The sequence below is a fragment of the Mastigoproctus giganteus genome, chromosome 12, assembly GCF_048544385.1.
Source record: "Mastigoproctus giganteus isolate SK-2022 chromosome 12, ASM4854438v1, whole genome shotgun sequence".
Lineage (NCBI taxonomy): Eukaryota > Metazoa > Arthropoda > Arachnida > Uropygi > Thelyphonidae > Mastigoproctus > Mastigoproctus giganteus.
In genome coordinates this window covers 70,212,061-70,227,516 of record NC_143586.1, presented here as the reverse complement: position 1 = coordinate 70,227,516, position 15,456 = coordinate 70,212,061, and the positions used below count along the sequence as shown (strand labels likewise).

General features: G+C 36.6%; 1 protein-coding gene across 1 annotated transcript in view; it reads right to left on the bottom strand.

The window, feature by feature from the left end:
* pAbp (poly(A) binding protein) overlaps positions 1-14,830 on the bottom strand; it is a 108,607-nt gene extending 93,777 nt beyond the window's left edge. Inside the window, exon 1 of the mRNA XM_090385671.1 lies at positions 14,354-14,830. Coding sequence (XP_090241797.1) covers positions 14,354-14,546 — 193 coding nt within the window. The 5' untranslated portion in view covers positions 14,547-14,830. The remainder of the gene's footprint in view (positions 1-14,353) is intronic.
* Between the last annotated feature and the right edge of the window lie 626 nt (positions 14,831-15,456).

Genomic DNA, 15,456 nt, shown 5'->3' with positions numbered 1-15,456 from the left:
ACGAAATGAGATAAGGACAGTTTTGCGGTATAATTTCGTGCGTGGTTTAACCATAGACCAGTGCTTAGAAGAAATGACTCTTGCACTAGATGATGATTGTCCACATCGTACAACGATATTCAGGTGGTATAGAGAATTCCAAAGGGGAAATTTCACTCTGGAGGATTCTGAGAGGCCGGGAAGGCCACGAACGTCACTTACGGAGGAAAACGTTACTGCTGTGAGGAAAATGCTTGATGAAAACAGGCGAGTGACCTACCAACAGATGGAGGATACTTTGGGCCTAAATGCACCAGCAATTCATTCGATTCTGCAAGATCATTTGCACGTGAAGAAACTTTGTTCTCTCTGGGTGCCGCATCAACTGACTGAAGAGCAGATGACACGATGTGTGACTTGGTGCCGGGAGATATTAAAAAAGTTTGATAAGGGACAATCTCGGTATGTGAACAACATCGTGACAGGTGACGAGACTTGGCTGTACTATTACGATCTGCCGACCAAGGCTCAAAACAAAGTTTGGGTCTTTAATGATGACGACACACCCGTAATTGTCAGAAAATCCCGATCTGTAAAGAAAATGATAGCTGTATTTTTCAAATCGAGTGGAATTGTGGAACATGCCGTTTTGGACACGCAGAAGACAGTCACAGCTAAGTGGTATACTGAACAATGCCTGCCTAAAGTCATTGGATCTATGAAGAACCTGCGGCCAAAGTCAAGAATGGACACCTGGTACCTCCATCAAGAAAATGCTCCAGCTCACCGCGCCAAAGCCTGCACCGAATATTTGACCACGACAGGACTGAAACTTCTCGAGCACCCTCCCTACAGTCCAGACCTTGCTCCCTGCGACTTTGCACTGTTCCCGCATGTGAAAATGAAGCTAAAAGGGAGGCAGTTTTCCAGAGATGAGGACCTTCTACGGGCTTGGGACAATGAGTGTGCTTTACTCCCTAGTGAAACTTGGCAGAACTGGTTTAAAGATTGGTTTCGGAGGATGGAGAGGTGTATTGAATGTAGAGGAAATTACTTTGAAAAAATTAAATAAACAAAGCTGTATTGCAAAAAACTTTCCTAGTACCCTTTGTAGAGTACTACATACAGGTTTAGAAACCTCATTCGGAAAAGGAAGTATATCAACTGAAACACGTACAATGAAAAGCAACAAGATCAGTCATGGACACAAAAGGATACTCTTATCAAGACTTCAGCTCTGTAAATTAAACTTTTTTTTTTTATGAAAACCCAAAACAAGGAGTATTGGAATCTGTAGTACTTAGTACCTTGCATGGCTTCAAGGTTGAGAATATGAAAGAAGACACTTGTTGATATTAAACTAGAACTTATGTAGATTGCAATTATCAAGAAATATATAAGAAAGATTATGCCAGAAAAACAGAAGTTGAACAAATAATTGAGGAAGAAAAGTTGGTTCTGAGTCTGAAGTTGGATAGTAAAAGGATGTTGACTGGTGTCTCCAGGTGTTCAGATAGTAGTAGTGGCATGTGATGCAAGAAAGCAAGTGTATGAGCTTATGCAGCATTAGCCAAAAAAACGCACCATTCCCTCCAAATGCCTGTCCAGTTTATCCTTAAATTTATTTAACCTATCAACTTTCACAACACCAGATGGAAGTTTGTACCAGCAATTAACCACCCACTGGCTAAAAGCAAATTTCCACACATCTATTCTACATCTGTCTTTTCTTAATTTGAATTTATGCCCCCTTAGGTTCGTAATCTGAACAAGTCGAAGGATCCCATCAGAATTCAGCGTGCTCAATCCATTCAAGCCTTATACACCTCAATCAGATCACCACGCAGGTGCCTAGTCTCCAGCTGCTGCAATTTGCAGAACTTAAGCCTCTCTCTTGGTAAGAGGATCCCTTCATTCCCCTCACCAATCTTGTTGCCCTTCTCTGTACACACTCAAGCAAATCTACATCCTTCCTAAATGAAGCCTCCAGACCTGTATGCAGTACTCACGGCGTGGCCTGACCATTGCCTTATACAGAGGGACTATCACCTCCTTTTCCCTGCTAACAAAATTCCTAAATATCATTGACAAAACCCCATGACCTGCCCTGGCAGCCTGTCTGCATTGCTCAGAAAACTTCACATCTGACTGCACAATTATTCCCAGATCTTTTTCATTTTCTACCACCTTAAGTGTAGTACCACACAGTTGATACGTTTCTCCGGGGCTACTTCTACCCATATACAGTATTTTGCATTTGTCAAGGTTAAACTTCAGTTGCCACTTCTTAGCCCATCTGCCCAAATTATCTAGATCCTGTTGCAGTAGCACACTGCCATTACTGTCATTAACAACCCTGCCAACCTTTGTATCATCTGCAAACTTCAACACTAAGCCTGATATAACTTCATCAATATCATTGATAAATATACAAAACAACAGAGGACCCAACACCGAACCCCGTGGGACTCCACTAATAACATTAGTCCACGAAGAGCAACACCCATTAATTACCACTAGGGCTTGCATAAAACCGAGAAATTTCAAAACCGAGTTTACTCATAAAATTGGTTTTAAAACCGATTTTCTCAGACTTAGGGAAAATAATTAAAAGCTTATAACACAGGTATTTATTTTATCTTGGGTAGATTGTATAAATCTTAATCAAATCTTTTAAACAAAATCTATCACCTCATAAAGTAAAAAAAAATAAAAAAAATTGAAATGCTCCAAAAAAAGTAACCAGCTTGAGATTATACAAAATTACAAGTTGTATTCAAATCCTTTGAATAAAAACTATCTTCTCATATAGTAAACAAAAAAATAAGCCCTGTAATAATAATAATAAATAAATAAAAATAATGTGAAAAAAATAACAGCTTAAAGTATTTGTAAAATACTTTACAATTTATTGCTCAGCTTTTTTCTGAAAATGATCGTTAAAAAAAACAGTATATTAATCATTTTTCCTGATAGACTTGACCTTATTTTTGTGTTAAAGAGACACTCTCAGATTGGACACTTGTTGGTTTAATGGTCAGCAGTGCTCTATAAACTTTCTCCAGCTTTTCACTTCTACTGCTAGTTGCCCCCAAAATTTTAAATTCTTTGCTGATTTCCAATTCACTCGGATATTTTGAAGGCTCTTCAGTTAATCTCTTTATTACACTATCATATTCTCGCATGAGTGTATCTCCAACACCGGAACTAGACGAGTCTTTGTTTTCTTCTATAAGAACAGTTCGTTTATTTTCAGTTTCTTCATTCAACGCTAAGACTCCTTCGGAATGTTTTGCAAATAATCTCTGATAAATCTCTTCAGCATGCTTTTTAAAAACTTGCTTACTTGGAAAATCAAAAAAGTTTTTGAACCTGAATCTTCTTTCCTAAACTTTTTGGGGTCGTGTAGATAGCTCAGCAAAGCCACAGTTGGGCAATTTCATCTTGCATTGTAACGCTGCAAAAGGCTTTGGTGAAACTTTAAAGCAAATGGGTTTTCTGCTGTATCAAGCAGAAATTCTATTGAAGACTCTGCTTTAAGTAAATCTGTATCTTCTGAGGTTATAGCCTTCAGAATCATTTCAACTGGTCGCAAAGTTTCATGTAGCAATTCAAGTGTTTTCCAGTCATCGTCAGACACAGCTTCAATTGACAGTACTGCACACAGCATTTGGAATGCAATTTTTCAATTTCCAAAATCTCTCAATCATATAGAATGTGCTATCCCATCTAGTCTTGCAATCTAATAAGTTTATATTCTTTCCCATTAAATTTTGCTTTAACAAAATTTTGTAATATATCATTTTTGGTAGGCAATTTTCGAAAAAGCTTCCAAATTTTTCTGAATTTGTTAATAGTTTGTGCAATATTGGCCACTGGATTGAAGAAATAAATGAGCTCATCGGTAAAGTCGGTTTGATAAAGCATGCCTTGCTGTCTTTCTTCAACTTCTTCATCATCACTACTTTCTTCATTATTTTCATTTTCTTCATTGTCTTTGGGAGACATTCAGAGACTGGCACCATAATTGATTGCTTTTTCATAAAGTACATCTATAACTGACAGATGTATACATCGTTGATGATTAGGCGTAATTTACTTGCCAAACTTAATCATCATTGCTGCTCCATCGGTGGTGCAGGCAACAATATCCTCATCCAAATTCAAGCCAAATTCCTTCAAGTGTCCATTCACAATTTGCTCAGTTCTTCTGTTATCAAGTGAACCATTAATCTCAATAAGACCTAACGACCAATGATTGTCTTTTGAATGCACATTTATATTCATATACCTTTTATTTTGTATAGACGTATATTCGTCTAGAGGCAATGAATACCGTGCACCCAAAACCAATGAATTTTCGAAATGCTGAATGAGTTCTTTCTTAGTTTTATAATAATTCAGAACCATATTTTTAATTCCATTCACTGAGGCTGGTGGTAATTTATCGTATTTATTTCTCTAAAGGTGAAGGCTTCACTGTATAAACTCACTCTTGGCAATTGAATTAAAAGAAAATCCATCTAAAGCAGCTAATTTTGAAATCTCTTCTTCCATAGATTTTTTAACGATAAAGTTTTTTTAATGTTCTTACCATTTTTACGGGAGGTTCACCGTTATCTTGTTTAATGTCAATCTGATGCATTTTCTTTAAATGCAACATCAAAGATGATGTAGATCCTCCAGACGACTTCATTATCTTCTAACATTTCGAACATTGTGCTTCATCTTTGCTTTTTCGAGCAAAATAATTCCATACATTTGATTTCATCTTAGACATATTAAGAGTAATAAATACTAATTAGTAGGAATTTATATCACCGACAATTTTAAATCAAAATATTGAAGATAACACAATACTATGAGTCACTCCCGCAAGCACTGAATGAAGATCTAAACGAGGCAAGTTTCAAAATTTTCACGAGAGAAATTTTTTATTTATTTACTTGCAATTTTTCCCCCCAATTAAATCTATTGTATTTTCAAAATTACATAAAAGCTAAATTTGGTGAAGTTGCTTTTTGGAGCACATTTGATCGCAAATTTAATAGGAATAAAGAAGAAAAAAAAAAACTTTCTACGATTGAAATTTGATGCAATATTCAGCGAATCTGTTTCTAGTGGGTAACCATCAATAAGGCGCGTTCCGTAACTTGCCTGGCGAACAAGATAGATGGAACGGAGAAATGTTGAGCATTTTCTTTTACGCTATCGGTCCGAATCAGTCGTAAATGAGTACACCTGCATCGTGCCATGATACAGGTGGGAAGATAAAAGGTCCCGCTCCTAGATTTGGGCCACTTGCCCATGAGATTCATACCTAAACATAAAATAAAATAAAAAAACATGTTTAAAACATAAAGCAGTTGAACGATCCAGACAAACGAACAAACAAAAGAAAATGTGCGCAACAAAAAACTATATTCGAGGGCTAACTAAAAAAAATATTCGAATCCGGTTTTAGAAGCTCGGTTTCGGTTTTAACAACGCAATATGAAAACCGGGTTTAACCGGTTTATAAACCCGGTTTGCAAGCCCTAATTACCACCCTCTGTCTTCTCCCACTTAACCATCCTTTTATCATTTTTGTAGCAACTTACCCTTAATACCATTCTGCTCCAATTTGTACAATAGTCTTCCATGCACAACAGTGTCAAAAGCTTTCCTGAAATCCAAATATATGATATCAAAATTTTTTGCATCTAGTTCCTTTGTAACCACATAATATTCTATCAAATTTGTCAGACAAAACTTTCCCTTAACAAACCCATGCTGTGTCTGAATTATTGCTGCAGTCTTGTCTAGATGATCCTGCAATGCATATTTAACCAGTGACTCCATTATTTTACCCAGAACAGAAGTTAAAATAACTGGTCTGTAATTACTTGTGTGACCCTTCGATTACCCTTTGTGAATTGAGGTTACATTTCTAGCCGGTCGGCTAGAAATGTAACGGCTACATTTCAACCCCTTCTAGCCGGTCGGCTGTGTATAAGGGGTGAAAGAAAACACTTGCTATTTTTTAATAAACGGATTTTAAAAAGATTTTAATTTGCACATCTCCAGTCCGTGCGGACCTCCCTTGAGTCCAAGGATGCTCTCATAATTATAGCTAAGGGTTTGCTTAGTTGCTTTGCCACCTCCTTTAATATAACTGGATAGATCCCATCCACCTCAGGTGCCTTTATGTTTTAACTTCAACAATTTCTTCCCCACTTTGCTCTCAGTTATTACAAAATCATTAAGCACCCAGCTACAATTTGATAACCTTCTGCCATTTTAAACCTTAATAACTCCTCATGTGTGAATGTAGATGCAAAATACTCATTCAGTTTGTTTGCTATCTGAGCAGGATCATCAACAGTCGAACCATCGATATCAAGTGCACCAATCAGATTCATCCCCTTCCTTTTAGAGTTTATATAAGTAAAGAAATCCTTGCTGTTTTTCTTAGCATCTTCTGCCAAAGATTTCTCATAATCTGCCTTTGCCTGATAATTTATATGCATCCCAAGCATTTTTCTTCTCTGTCACGAGTCTCATTAGTTCATTTGATAACCATTTAGGCCTAAACCTTGAACAATATTTCTTAATAGGTATGAAACTTTTTGTAGCATCCACAATTAATTCCTTGAATGCTTCCCTTAGAATTTACTGTTGGTAACATTGTCAGTTGATCCCACTGTACAGAATTTAAAAACTGTCTGAGACCACTGTACTCACCATCACGGAAGCAAAAACCCTTTCCTTTACCCCTGATGGTAATTATATCTTTAAGTACCCACATCAGTACACTGTGATCACAGCCACCTAGCGGTTCCTTTATCTATAAATTCTTAATACACGAATGATCACTGCTGATAACCAGATCAAGAGTATTATTCTCTCTGATTGCCTCTCGAACATGCTGCTGCTGCAGAAAACAATCATCCAATAAATCCACAAAAGTCTTACTAGTGTGTGAGTGACCAACCCACAAGTTCCAGTCAATATCTGGGGAGTTAAAATCCCCCATTATAAGACATTGATTTACTAGCCCACTATTTCTCTGTACAATTGTTATAGGCTTAATTGACTCCAATGAGTTATAGTCATTGGAGTCATTAAGCCTATAACACTCCTACTCTTATTTTTGCTTTCAGTGCTTATGTCACACCAAACTGACTCAACAGTGCACTGTTCATCTATATCAACTGGATGCACTTCTTTTGATTTCATGTTTTTCTTAATTAACAGCATAACCTCCTCCCTTCCTATCCTGTCTGTACACATTGTACTCCCAAATTCCAGTTCTGCATTCCTTATATCTGTGTGACACCACGTCTCTGCTATCCCAACAATATCCACCTTTGATGTCTTGACCAACACTTCAAATTTATTTACTATACTTCTAGCATTGGTATGCATGTACCTATCCTTATTAGTTACCCTAACACATCCCATATACCCATCTGCCCCATGATGACTGCCACCAGTCCTTGAAACCCCCAGCACCCCTCGCTCCAGGTCGCTACTTATTCCAATAGAAGTTGTGCAAGAATCACCTTCACCTCTGCCTGCAGCTACTTTTAACCTTTTAGTCTGCAAATCCCCCCCCCAAGCTAGCAGTTTTCCAACCCAACTAACAATGCCTCGATAGCATCAGCAAATATTCTTGCACCCTTTCTATTTAAGTGTATTCCATCCCTGTAGAAGCAGTCTCTCCTGTTAACAAGCACAGACCATCTGAAAAAAAAAAAAAAATTCTACCCCTTGCACATTCCCTCCAGGGCCGAATTGATTGACAAAGCTCTCATCATATACTCCCTCCTATTGTGTCTGGGCAGAATTCCAGACACTTTCAAGTTTAATCCTAATTCACAACTTTCTTGCAACATTGACCTGTACTTGTTAAGTAAAACTGCAGATCTCCTACTCTTAATGTCATTGGTGCCAATGTGTACGGAAAACATTTCACAAGTTGCACATTTTTTTAGGCTGTGATGTGTTGGAGAATTGGCCCCCTCAGTTCTCTCCCGAGGAGCAGCACTCCTGCCACTTTGTGTGCCCGTTGCTTTGCTGCTCTAGTCTGGGGTATGATATTTTAAATTAATAAGATCAATAAATTTAATTAATTAATTGTCAATACTACGCTATCTAATAGAATCCTAAATGCAGTGATGCGTATTATGCTATATAATTATACTATAGAGCTGCCTAGTTACCACAATTAAATTTGAATTCCCTACTACTCTATACAAAAAACAATGGCTGCAAGATTCGACCGAAATAACATTTTTACGTATATTAAGTAGTAATCTACAAAAGCTCTATCTAAATTAAAAATAACCAGCGTAACAATAACTATAAGACTACGTATAAAGTACAATATAAAATAACAATTAGGTAAATAAAAAGGCAAACACATTGTTTTTTCGGAGCCTGTAAGATTGCTTTGGAAGAGTGAGAATTATAAAAGCAAATTCAGAAGAACAGTACCCACAGAAGTGTCTATAGAAAAAGCATGCAACAGAAACAGGATGTCTATGAAACAGTGCAAAGAGAATCTACTAGAGATGAGTCATTAGTTAACCTAGCTGTCCTCTTTTTCAATGGAATCTAGAAGCCTGAGAAGAGGTTTTAGGGGTACCGCCCCAGATGTGGGAACAATATTCCATGGTAGTGGATTTGCGATTTGTACAGTGTGAATAGCTTGTTAGAAGAAAAAGTAACACCATGACCAAAAAAGAAAACCCAGTTTTTTTTAAATGCAGAGGATGCAATGTTTGTAATGTGCTTATGCCAAGAAAGATTAGAAATCAGGTTAATCCCAAATAGAGATATATGACCTTGCCTAGAAACCAGAGTCTCAAAGATAGGTGTAGGAACAGAAGAATTATTTTTGCGAGATAAGACAAGATTGTTTTAAAAAAAATTAAAATCAACTATTTTCTTGGCCCCAGTGGAGAATTACATGGAGATCAGCATCTAAGAAATTGGTAGTGGATATTCAAGAAGTTGTAGCTGTTTGTGCAGGGCAAGGTTTCTCAACTGAACCTTGGAGAATACCAGCATTAGTGTAGACGTTAGGAGACAGCCATCTGCCATCACCCACAGTGAGCAGTCAGAGGGAAAACTGGATATCCAATTAAAAAAAAATTGCCAAACCATAAGATGGAAGCTTATTTATAAGACCATTATGCCAAACACAATCAAGAAACCTTTGAAATGTCAGGAGCAACTGCTTGAGTTTCAAACGTTTCCACTGAATATGTCCATATATAACATAAGCCAGAACACCACCAGTGGATTGACACTCATGGAATCCATACTGGTGATAATTGATCAGTTAGGTTTCTGGATAGTTTAGGAGTTGGCAGTTAATTGATTTCTCCATTACTTTAGGGAGAGTAGAAATAAGTGCAAAGGGATGATAATTGGATGGGAGAGATTTTTCATCATATTTAGGAACTGGCTGGGTATGAGCAAATTTCCAAGCAGAAAGAAAACACCTTTGGAATAAGAAAGTGAAAAAGGCAACACAAAACAGTAAGTTCAGGAACACAGGTTTTAAGAGAAATACCATCAGTAGCTTTGGCAAGAGGCCAGAACGCTCAACCACCATTTGGACAGGAAGCACATTTTCTACTCAGCTTGTTCGAAATCTAGTTAAGACTAACTGATAACCGATTTACAACTGTTGTGAGCTTTGGTCTAGGGAGAAACTGAACCTGGAGATTTGGATACAAGCCAATTACGATATGCAACATTCTTCTCTTGAACAGCCTTAACATTATTATTGGAAAACCAAGGTTTAGATGGACAAGATTTTAAGGTAGAGCATGGAATAAAGGGTTTCATACCTACAAGAATAATTTCACTGACACAATCTGAGCAAATGCTGACATCAGAAGATTTGAGATAGTAATCTGACCAGGGAAAATAAAAAAAGTCTCACAGATCATCCCATTTTGTATTCTTGTAATACCAAACACGATGTTGAGAATGGCAAAGAGACCGTCACGAAGTTGTGATCTGAGGTGCCTAGAGGACCACTCATTTTAACCATGTCCTTCGATTCGTTTGTGAGAAAAAGATCAAGCATGTTGACTGTATTGTATGGAATTCTGGCAGGTAAATCAACAATATGAGCGAGGTCATTAGTAATTGCAAAAACCTGAGAATCTCCACCAGTTGGGTCCGTGTGACTAGAAAACAGAAGCAAGCTGTTGTTGCAAACACTAAAATCACCAAGAAAAATTACTACACTGTTAGGAAAGTTGGAATGGAGAAAGTCAAGTTTCAAAGAGTTAAGTGATCAGTGGAATTCAGAGAACGATAGAGGCAACAGATGAATGACAGAATGTGGTGGAGACAGCGAGAATTTTAAGCCAGAGAAGATCGAAAACAGGGGATTCCAAATTACTGTCTCTGACAGAGACTTATCAGAATAGACATATGCACAAGTACTACCTATGAAGCAAAAGGAATCATACATTGAATGATTCAGACGACTGAGATGAGCAGTGGTTGAATCAACCAATAACTGGGATTGTCAGAAAAAGGACATGGGGTTTGGCAGACTAAGATGGAAATCATTGAGATTAGAATTGAGACTACATATTTGTGAAATGTACAAGGAAGTGTTTGTGAAGTTTAGATCTTTTTGCAGATGAGTTCTATTATCTTGACAATTCATGGTGTATTCAGAAGTAAGAAAAGGTGGCAAGGACATGCTGTATGAAGAAATGAAATTTTGGATAGGGCAAACAAGAATATACCCAGCTCATGACATAACGTGGTCTCAACAATGCCCCCATCCCACATACACACACTACTCTGACTCTCTCCAGTCACTGAATGGCAGAGTAGAGGCAGCAAGATTATACATATCTAGATACCAGGTACAGTCAGTCCTCGTATAACATGTGTTTACACTACACGAATTCGATCATACACGATTTATAAATAGGGGAACGATATATTATATAACACAAACCGAATTCGTTTATGCACGATTCGCCTTTGTGTTTACAAGAAATGGCAGTCGAACGCAGAATCACCCCAACAGAACGCAACACGATAGAAATTAAGAAAAGACTCTGAAAATGTATTTGTTTTTTTATATCAGTGAAGGGGGAAACACATTTCACCATAATAGCGTAAAATTCCAGCTATCGGTATTATCGCAAATGCAATTAGAGTTTACTACCAGTTTATAACAGATTCCACTAGCAGGAACGCAAGTGAAAATTGTTTTTGTTTTATGGTAGTAACCCCCAGAAATGTGCTTTAGTAAAACGTAAGCTAGTGAGGTGTTAAGAGTTGTCTCTGCCTTTACGGTGTTCTTTATTCAGCTGCTACACGCGCACAGCTTTGAATGTCAATCAAGTGTGCCTCCTCATTTTGTAATTGTGCTTTATTCCCTAAAAATGAGTAAAATACTTAAAAGGTGTGAAAAGGAAGCGTCCGGGTGAAGACACTACAGATTCGGAGAGAAAAAGAAAAGCAATATCGATAAACAGAGGCGGACTGGGTCAAAAATTCTTACCCAGGAAAATTTATAGTAGACTCATACTATGGTTTATGGCCAAAATCACACTTCTGGCCTCTGGCCCACCGGGGTTTCCCCGGTAAGGCTTATGGCCAGTCCGCTTCTGTCGATAGAGAAAAAATATGAAATTGTGAAACTCTTTGAGCGAAATGAAAAACCATGTGATACTGCACGTGCTACAGACCTAAATGAGGCAACGCCAAGAATCACAAAGAATGCAGAGAAAATAAAAACTTTCATAGCAGGAACAACTCAAAGTGTAATTAAAATCATTAGATTAAGACACAAAGAATTGGAAGAGATGGAACGGCTGTCATCTGTTTGGATAGAAAATCAAACAAAAAACAAGTTTGCTTACAATAGAAGCAAAAGCATTAGCAATATTTTATTACGTAATAAAATACATATTTTATTACGATTATTTAATGTTTGGTAATGTTTTGGTTACAAATGTGTGTTCAATCTTGGGTGGTCGGCACCTAACCCTATTTTTCCCATAGGCCTGTTGTTTATATTGCACGAGGGTTTCTAGGGTTTCTAGGAACAACTATTGTGCTATACGAAGACTAAATGTACCTGCAAAGAGACCTGACTGAAGTGTTTAAGCCTTTAAATAGCATGCCTACCCATTCTTGTATAACACAGCAGGATAAATGTAATTGTAAGAGGATGGTTGAAGGTTGATAAATGAGCAGACATTTGATGTAATAGTAGTAATGGAGGCATGTGATGTAAGAAAGCAAGCGTATGAGCTTGCTTTCTTACAAAGAATTGGAAGAGATGGAACGGCTGTCATCTGTTTGGATAGAAAATCAAACAAAAAACAAGTTTGCTTACGATAGAAGCAAAAGCATTAGCAATATTTTATTACGTAATAAAATACATATTTTATTACGATTATTTATTGTTTGGTAATGTACTACAGATGATGTATCATCAAAAAAAAATTATAAAAAAAAAATAATTTCACATATCCATTCCCTCTAAAAGTGTCTAGTTCCACAATGACAGATGGAAGTTTGTTTCGGCAATTAACCACCCGCAGGCTAATGATAAATCTCCACACATCTATTCTACAACTGTCTTTCCTCAATTTGAATTTATGCTCCCTCTTGGGTTCATAATCTGAGCAAGAGGAAGAATCCCATCAGAATTCAGCATGCTCAACCCATTCAAGGCATTATACACCTCAATCAGATAATCTTACAGGTACCTAATCTCCAACCACTGAAATTTTCAGAATTTAATCCTTTCTAGGTAAGAGGACCCCTTCATTCCCCTCACCAATCTTGTTGCCCTTCTCTGTACTACCTCAAGCAACTCTACAGCCTTCTTATAATGAGGCCTCCAGACTTGTACGCAGTACTCAAGGTGTGGCTTGACCATTGCCTTATACCTTTTCTCAACGCAAAATTCCTATATATCATTGACAATACCCCATGACCTGTCTGGCAGCCTGTCTCCACTGCTCAGAAAACTTCACATCTGATTGCACAATTACTTCCAGGTCTTTTTCATTTTCTACCACCCTAAGTGTAGTACCACACAGATGGTACATTTCTCTGGGGTTACTTCTACCTATATGAAGTACTTTGCATTTGTCAATGTTAACCTTCAGTTACCCTTTCTCAGCCCATCTGTCCAACTCTTCTAGATTCTGTTGCAGTAACACTGTCACTAACAACCCTACCAACCTTGGTATCATCTGCATACTTGGACATAAGCCTGTTATACTTTCTTCAATATCATTGATAAATATACAAAACAATGGTGGTCCCAAAACCAAAACCCTGGGGAACTCCACTAATAACATTAGTCCATGAAGAGCAGCATCCATTGATTACCACTGTCTTTTCTCACTCAACCACCCTTTTATCCATTGTAGCAACTTACCCTTAATACCATACTGCTCCAATTTGTACAGTTGTCTTTCATGTAATTTATTGTTAGAATAATCATCTACCTGGTTTTGTTTAAGTGAGTAGTTGGAGTTAATTTAGAAGACTGGATCAATTATTTGAAAAGATGAACAAATTAAGTTGAAGTGGTTTGTTAAAGGCTAAAATAACATGAGCATCAAGAATATTTTTAAATGCTTAATTTAACTGGATAATAAATTGATTGTTGAATAAAATATGCCAACTACTGCATTTGAATTAATAGACTACCTATACTGTTAAAAGAAATTAAGTTCCATGGTGGCATTTCATTTTCACTTGAGAATCAAGATTTGGCCCATGCTTAACTGAATCTCTGCCTGGGTCAATACCCCCATTCGTAAGGAATAAGAAGCAACTTGTCTGTTAAAAAAAAAAAAAGGAAAATAGCCAATTTGACATCGCCATTGTCCAAAATTAGTCTATACCAGGGCAACTTGCGAAGGCCAATTTTTTTTTTTTTTTCTGCTATGACTAAGGCAATTGCATTTTTAGGTATGCTACTTGGTAAGTTTGAAGTTGAAAACAAACATTTTTTGGCAGATGAAATTTTTGGGAATATGTATATGTAATAGGTTAATTATAATATACTTAATGCATCATCGAAAGAATAAAGCGGCAAAGGCTAAAAAATTTAGCTTTGAGCCAGGAATTACTCAATATTTTTCTGATATGGTAGTACACTATACTTATGTGTTAAGCGCGAAAACACACATTCGCATTAAAACATGTTGGTTATGTATTGAAATGTAAATAACTTTTTTGTACAACGGTGCGCGCGCGCGCACACGCACACAAAGTATTTCGAAAACTGTTTCTGCATTCCAAATGCCATGCCACGTGTCAATATTTTTAATAATAAAAAATGGAGGAAAAAAAAAAAAAAAGTAGGTACTGTACTTACCATCCGCTGGCTGCTGAAAATTAACATATGCATAACCAAGAGAACGTCTTGTAATCATGTCCCTGCAAACACGTATTGAAAGTACAGGGCCAGCAGTCGAAAATTTTTCGAACAACATTGCTTCGGTGACATCTGGATGTAGATCGCCAACGTACAGAGATGCAATAGGATAATTTGGGCCGTTTGGATTCATCTTGTCATGGATTAGAGCAAGCAAACAGATATAACACTAAGCCTAAATGCGAGATTGGTAACTCCACAAATAAAGAAGTAGCCAAACCTTTCGAAAGGCTTTGTCTTTGTGAGGATGGTTTCTTTAGTTAAATTTATATTTTTCGGAACTTTTTCAATTTTTTTGGTACTTTTTTATCTTTTATACTTTTTTTTTACCTTTATTAACGTTAAATACAACTTTTAAATAAGACTAAAATATTTTTCACTTCCCACGTGAAAAACCCTACATCGGTCTCTATGAAAGAGAATGTCTTATCAGTGTTCCCAATTTTATAGGTATTAGGAAGTGTGATTCTGTGTAACATTGCGCGAACTATTTCTTTCTAGATAAGAAATCATGATATATCTTAATACAAAAAAAAAACAGTGAGACTATTTCATATAATTAAAATATATAATTTGTATATTTATTAATAAAATTGTGCTTTTTTTAATTTTTTAAATTCATTTTGAATTATTATAAATTTTGATGCGACAAATAAATGCGTTTTAATGCGCAGGAACAAATGCCCATAACAACGCTTCAATAAAACCCGATAGAGGTGCTCGAAGCTAATTTGGAAATTTCTCACATATTTTAAATTTAACCGTAGGTAACAAATCTTCAAAAGTTTCTGTTTATCTGTATTTCTTGATGTTTTCAAATGCTGATTTCGAATATGCCATTAGTTTTCCCAAAACATCAATGGTTAACCCTAAAATGAAAGAAAAGTAAATATGTTATAATAATTATATCAGCTTCATTAACAATGTTTAACTTCTGTAAAGAATAGAGAAATAAAATTTTCTACAAGTAAATAAGATAAAAAGAAAAAAAAATCACAAATTGAAAGACAGAAACTGTGCTCGGATAAATCAAAAACTTTCAT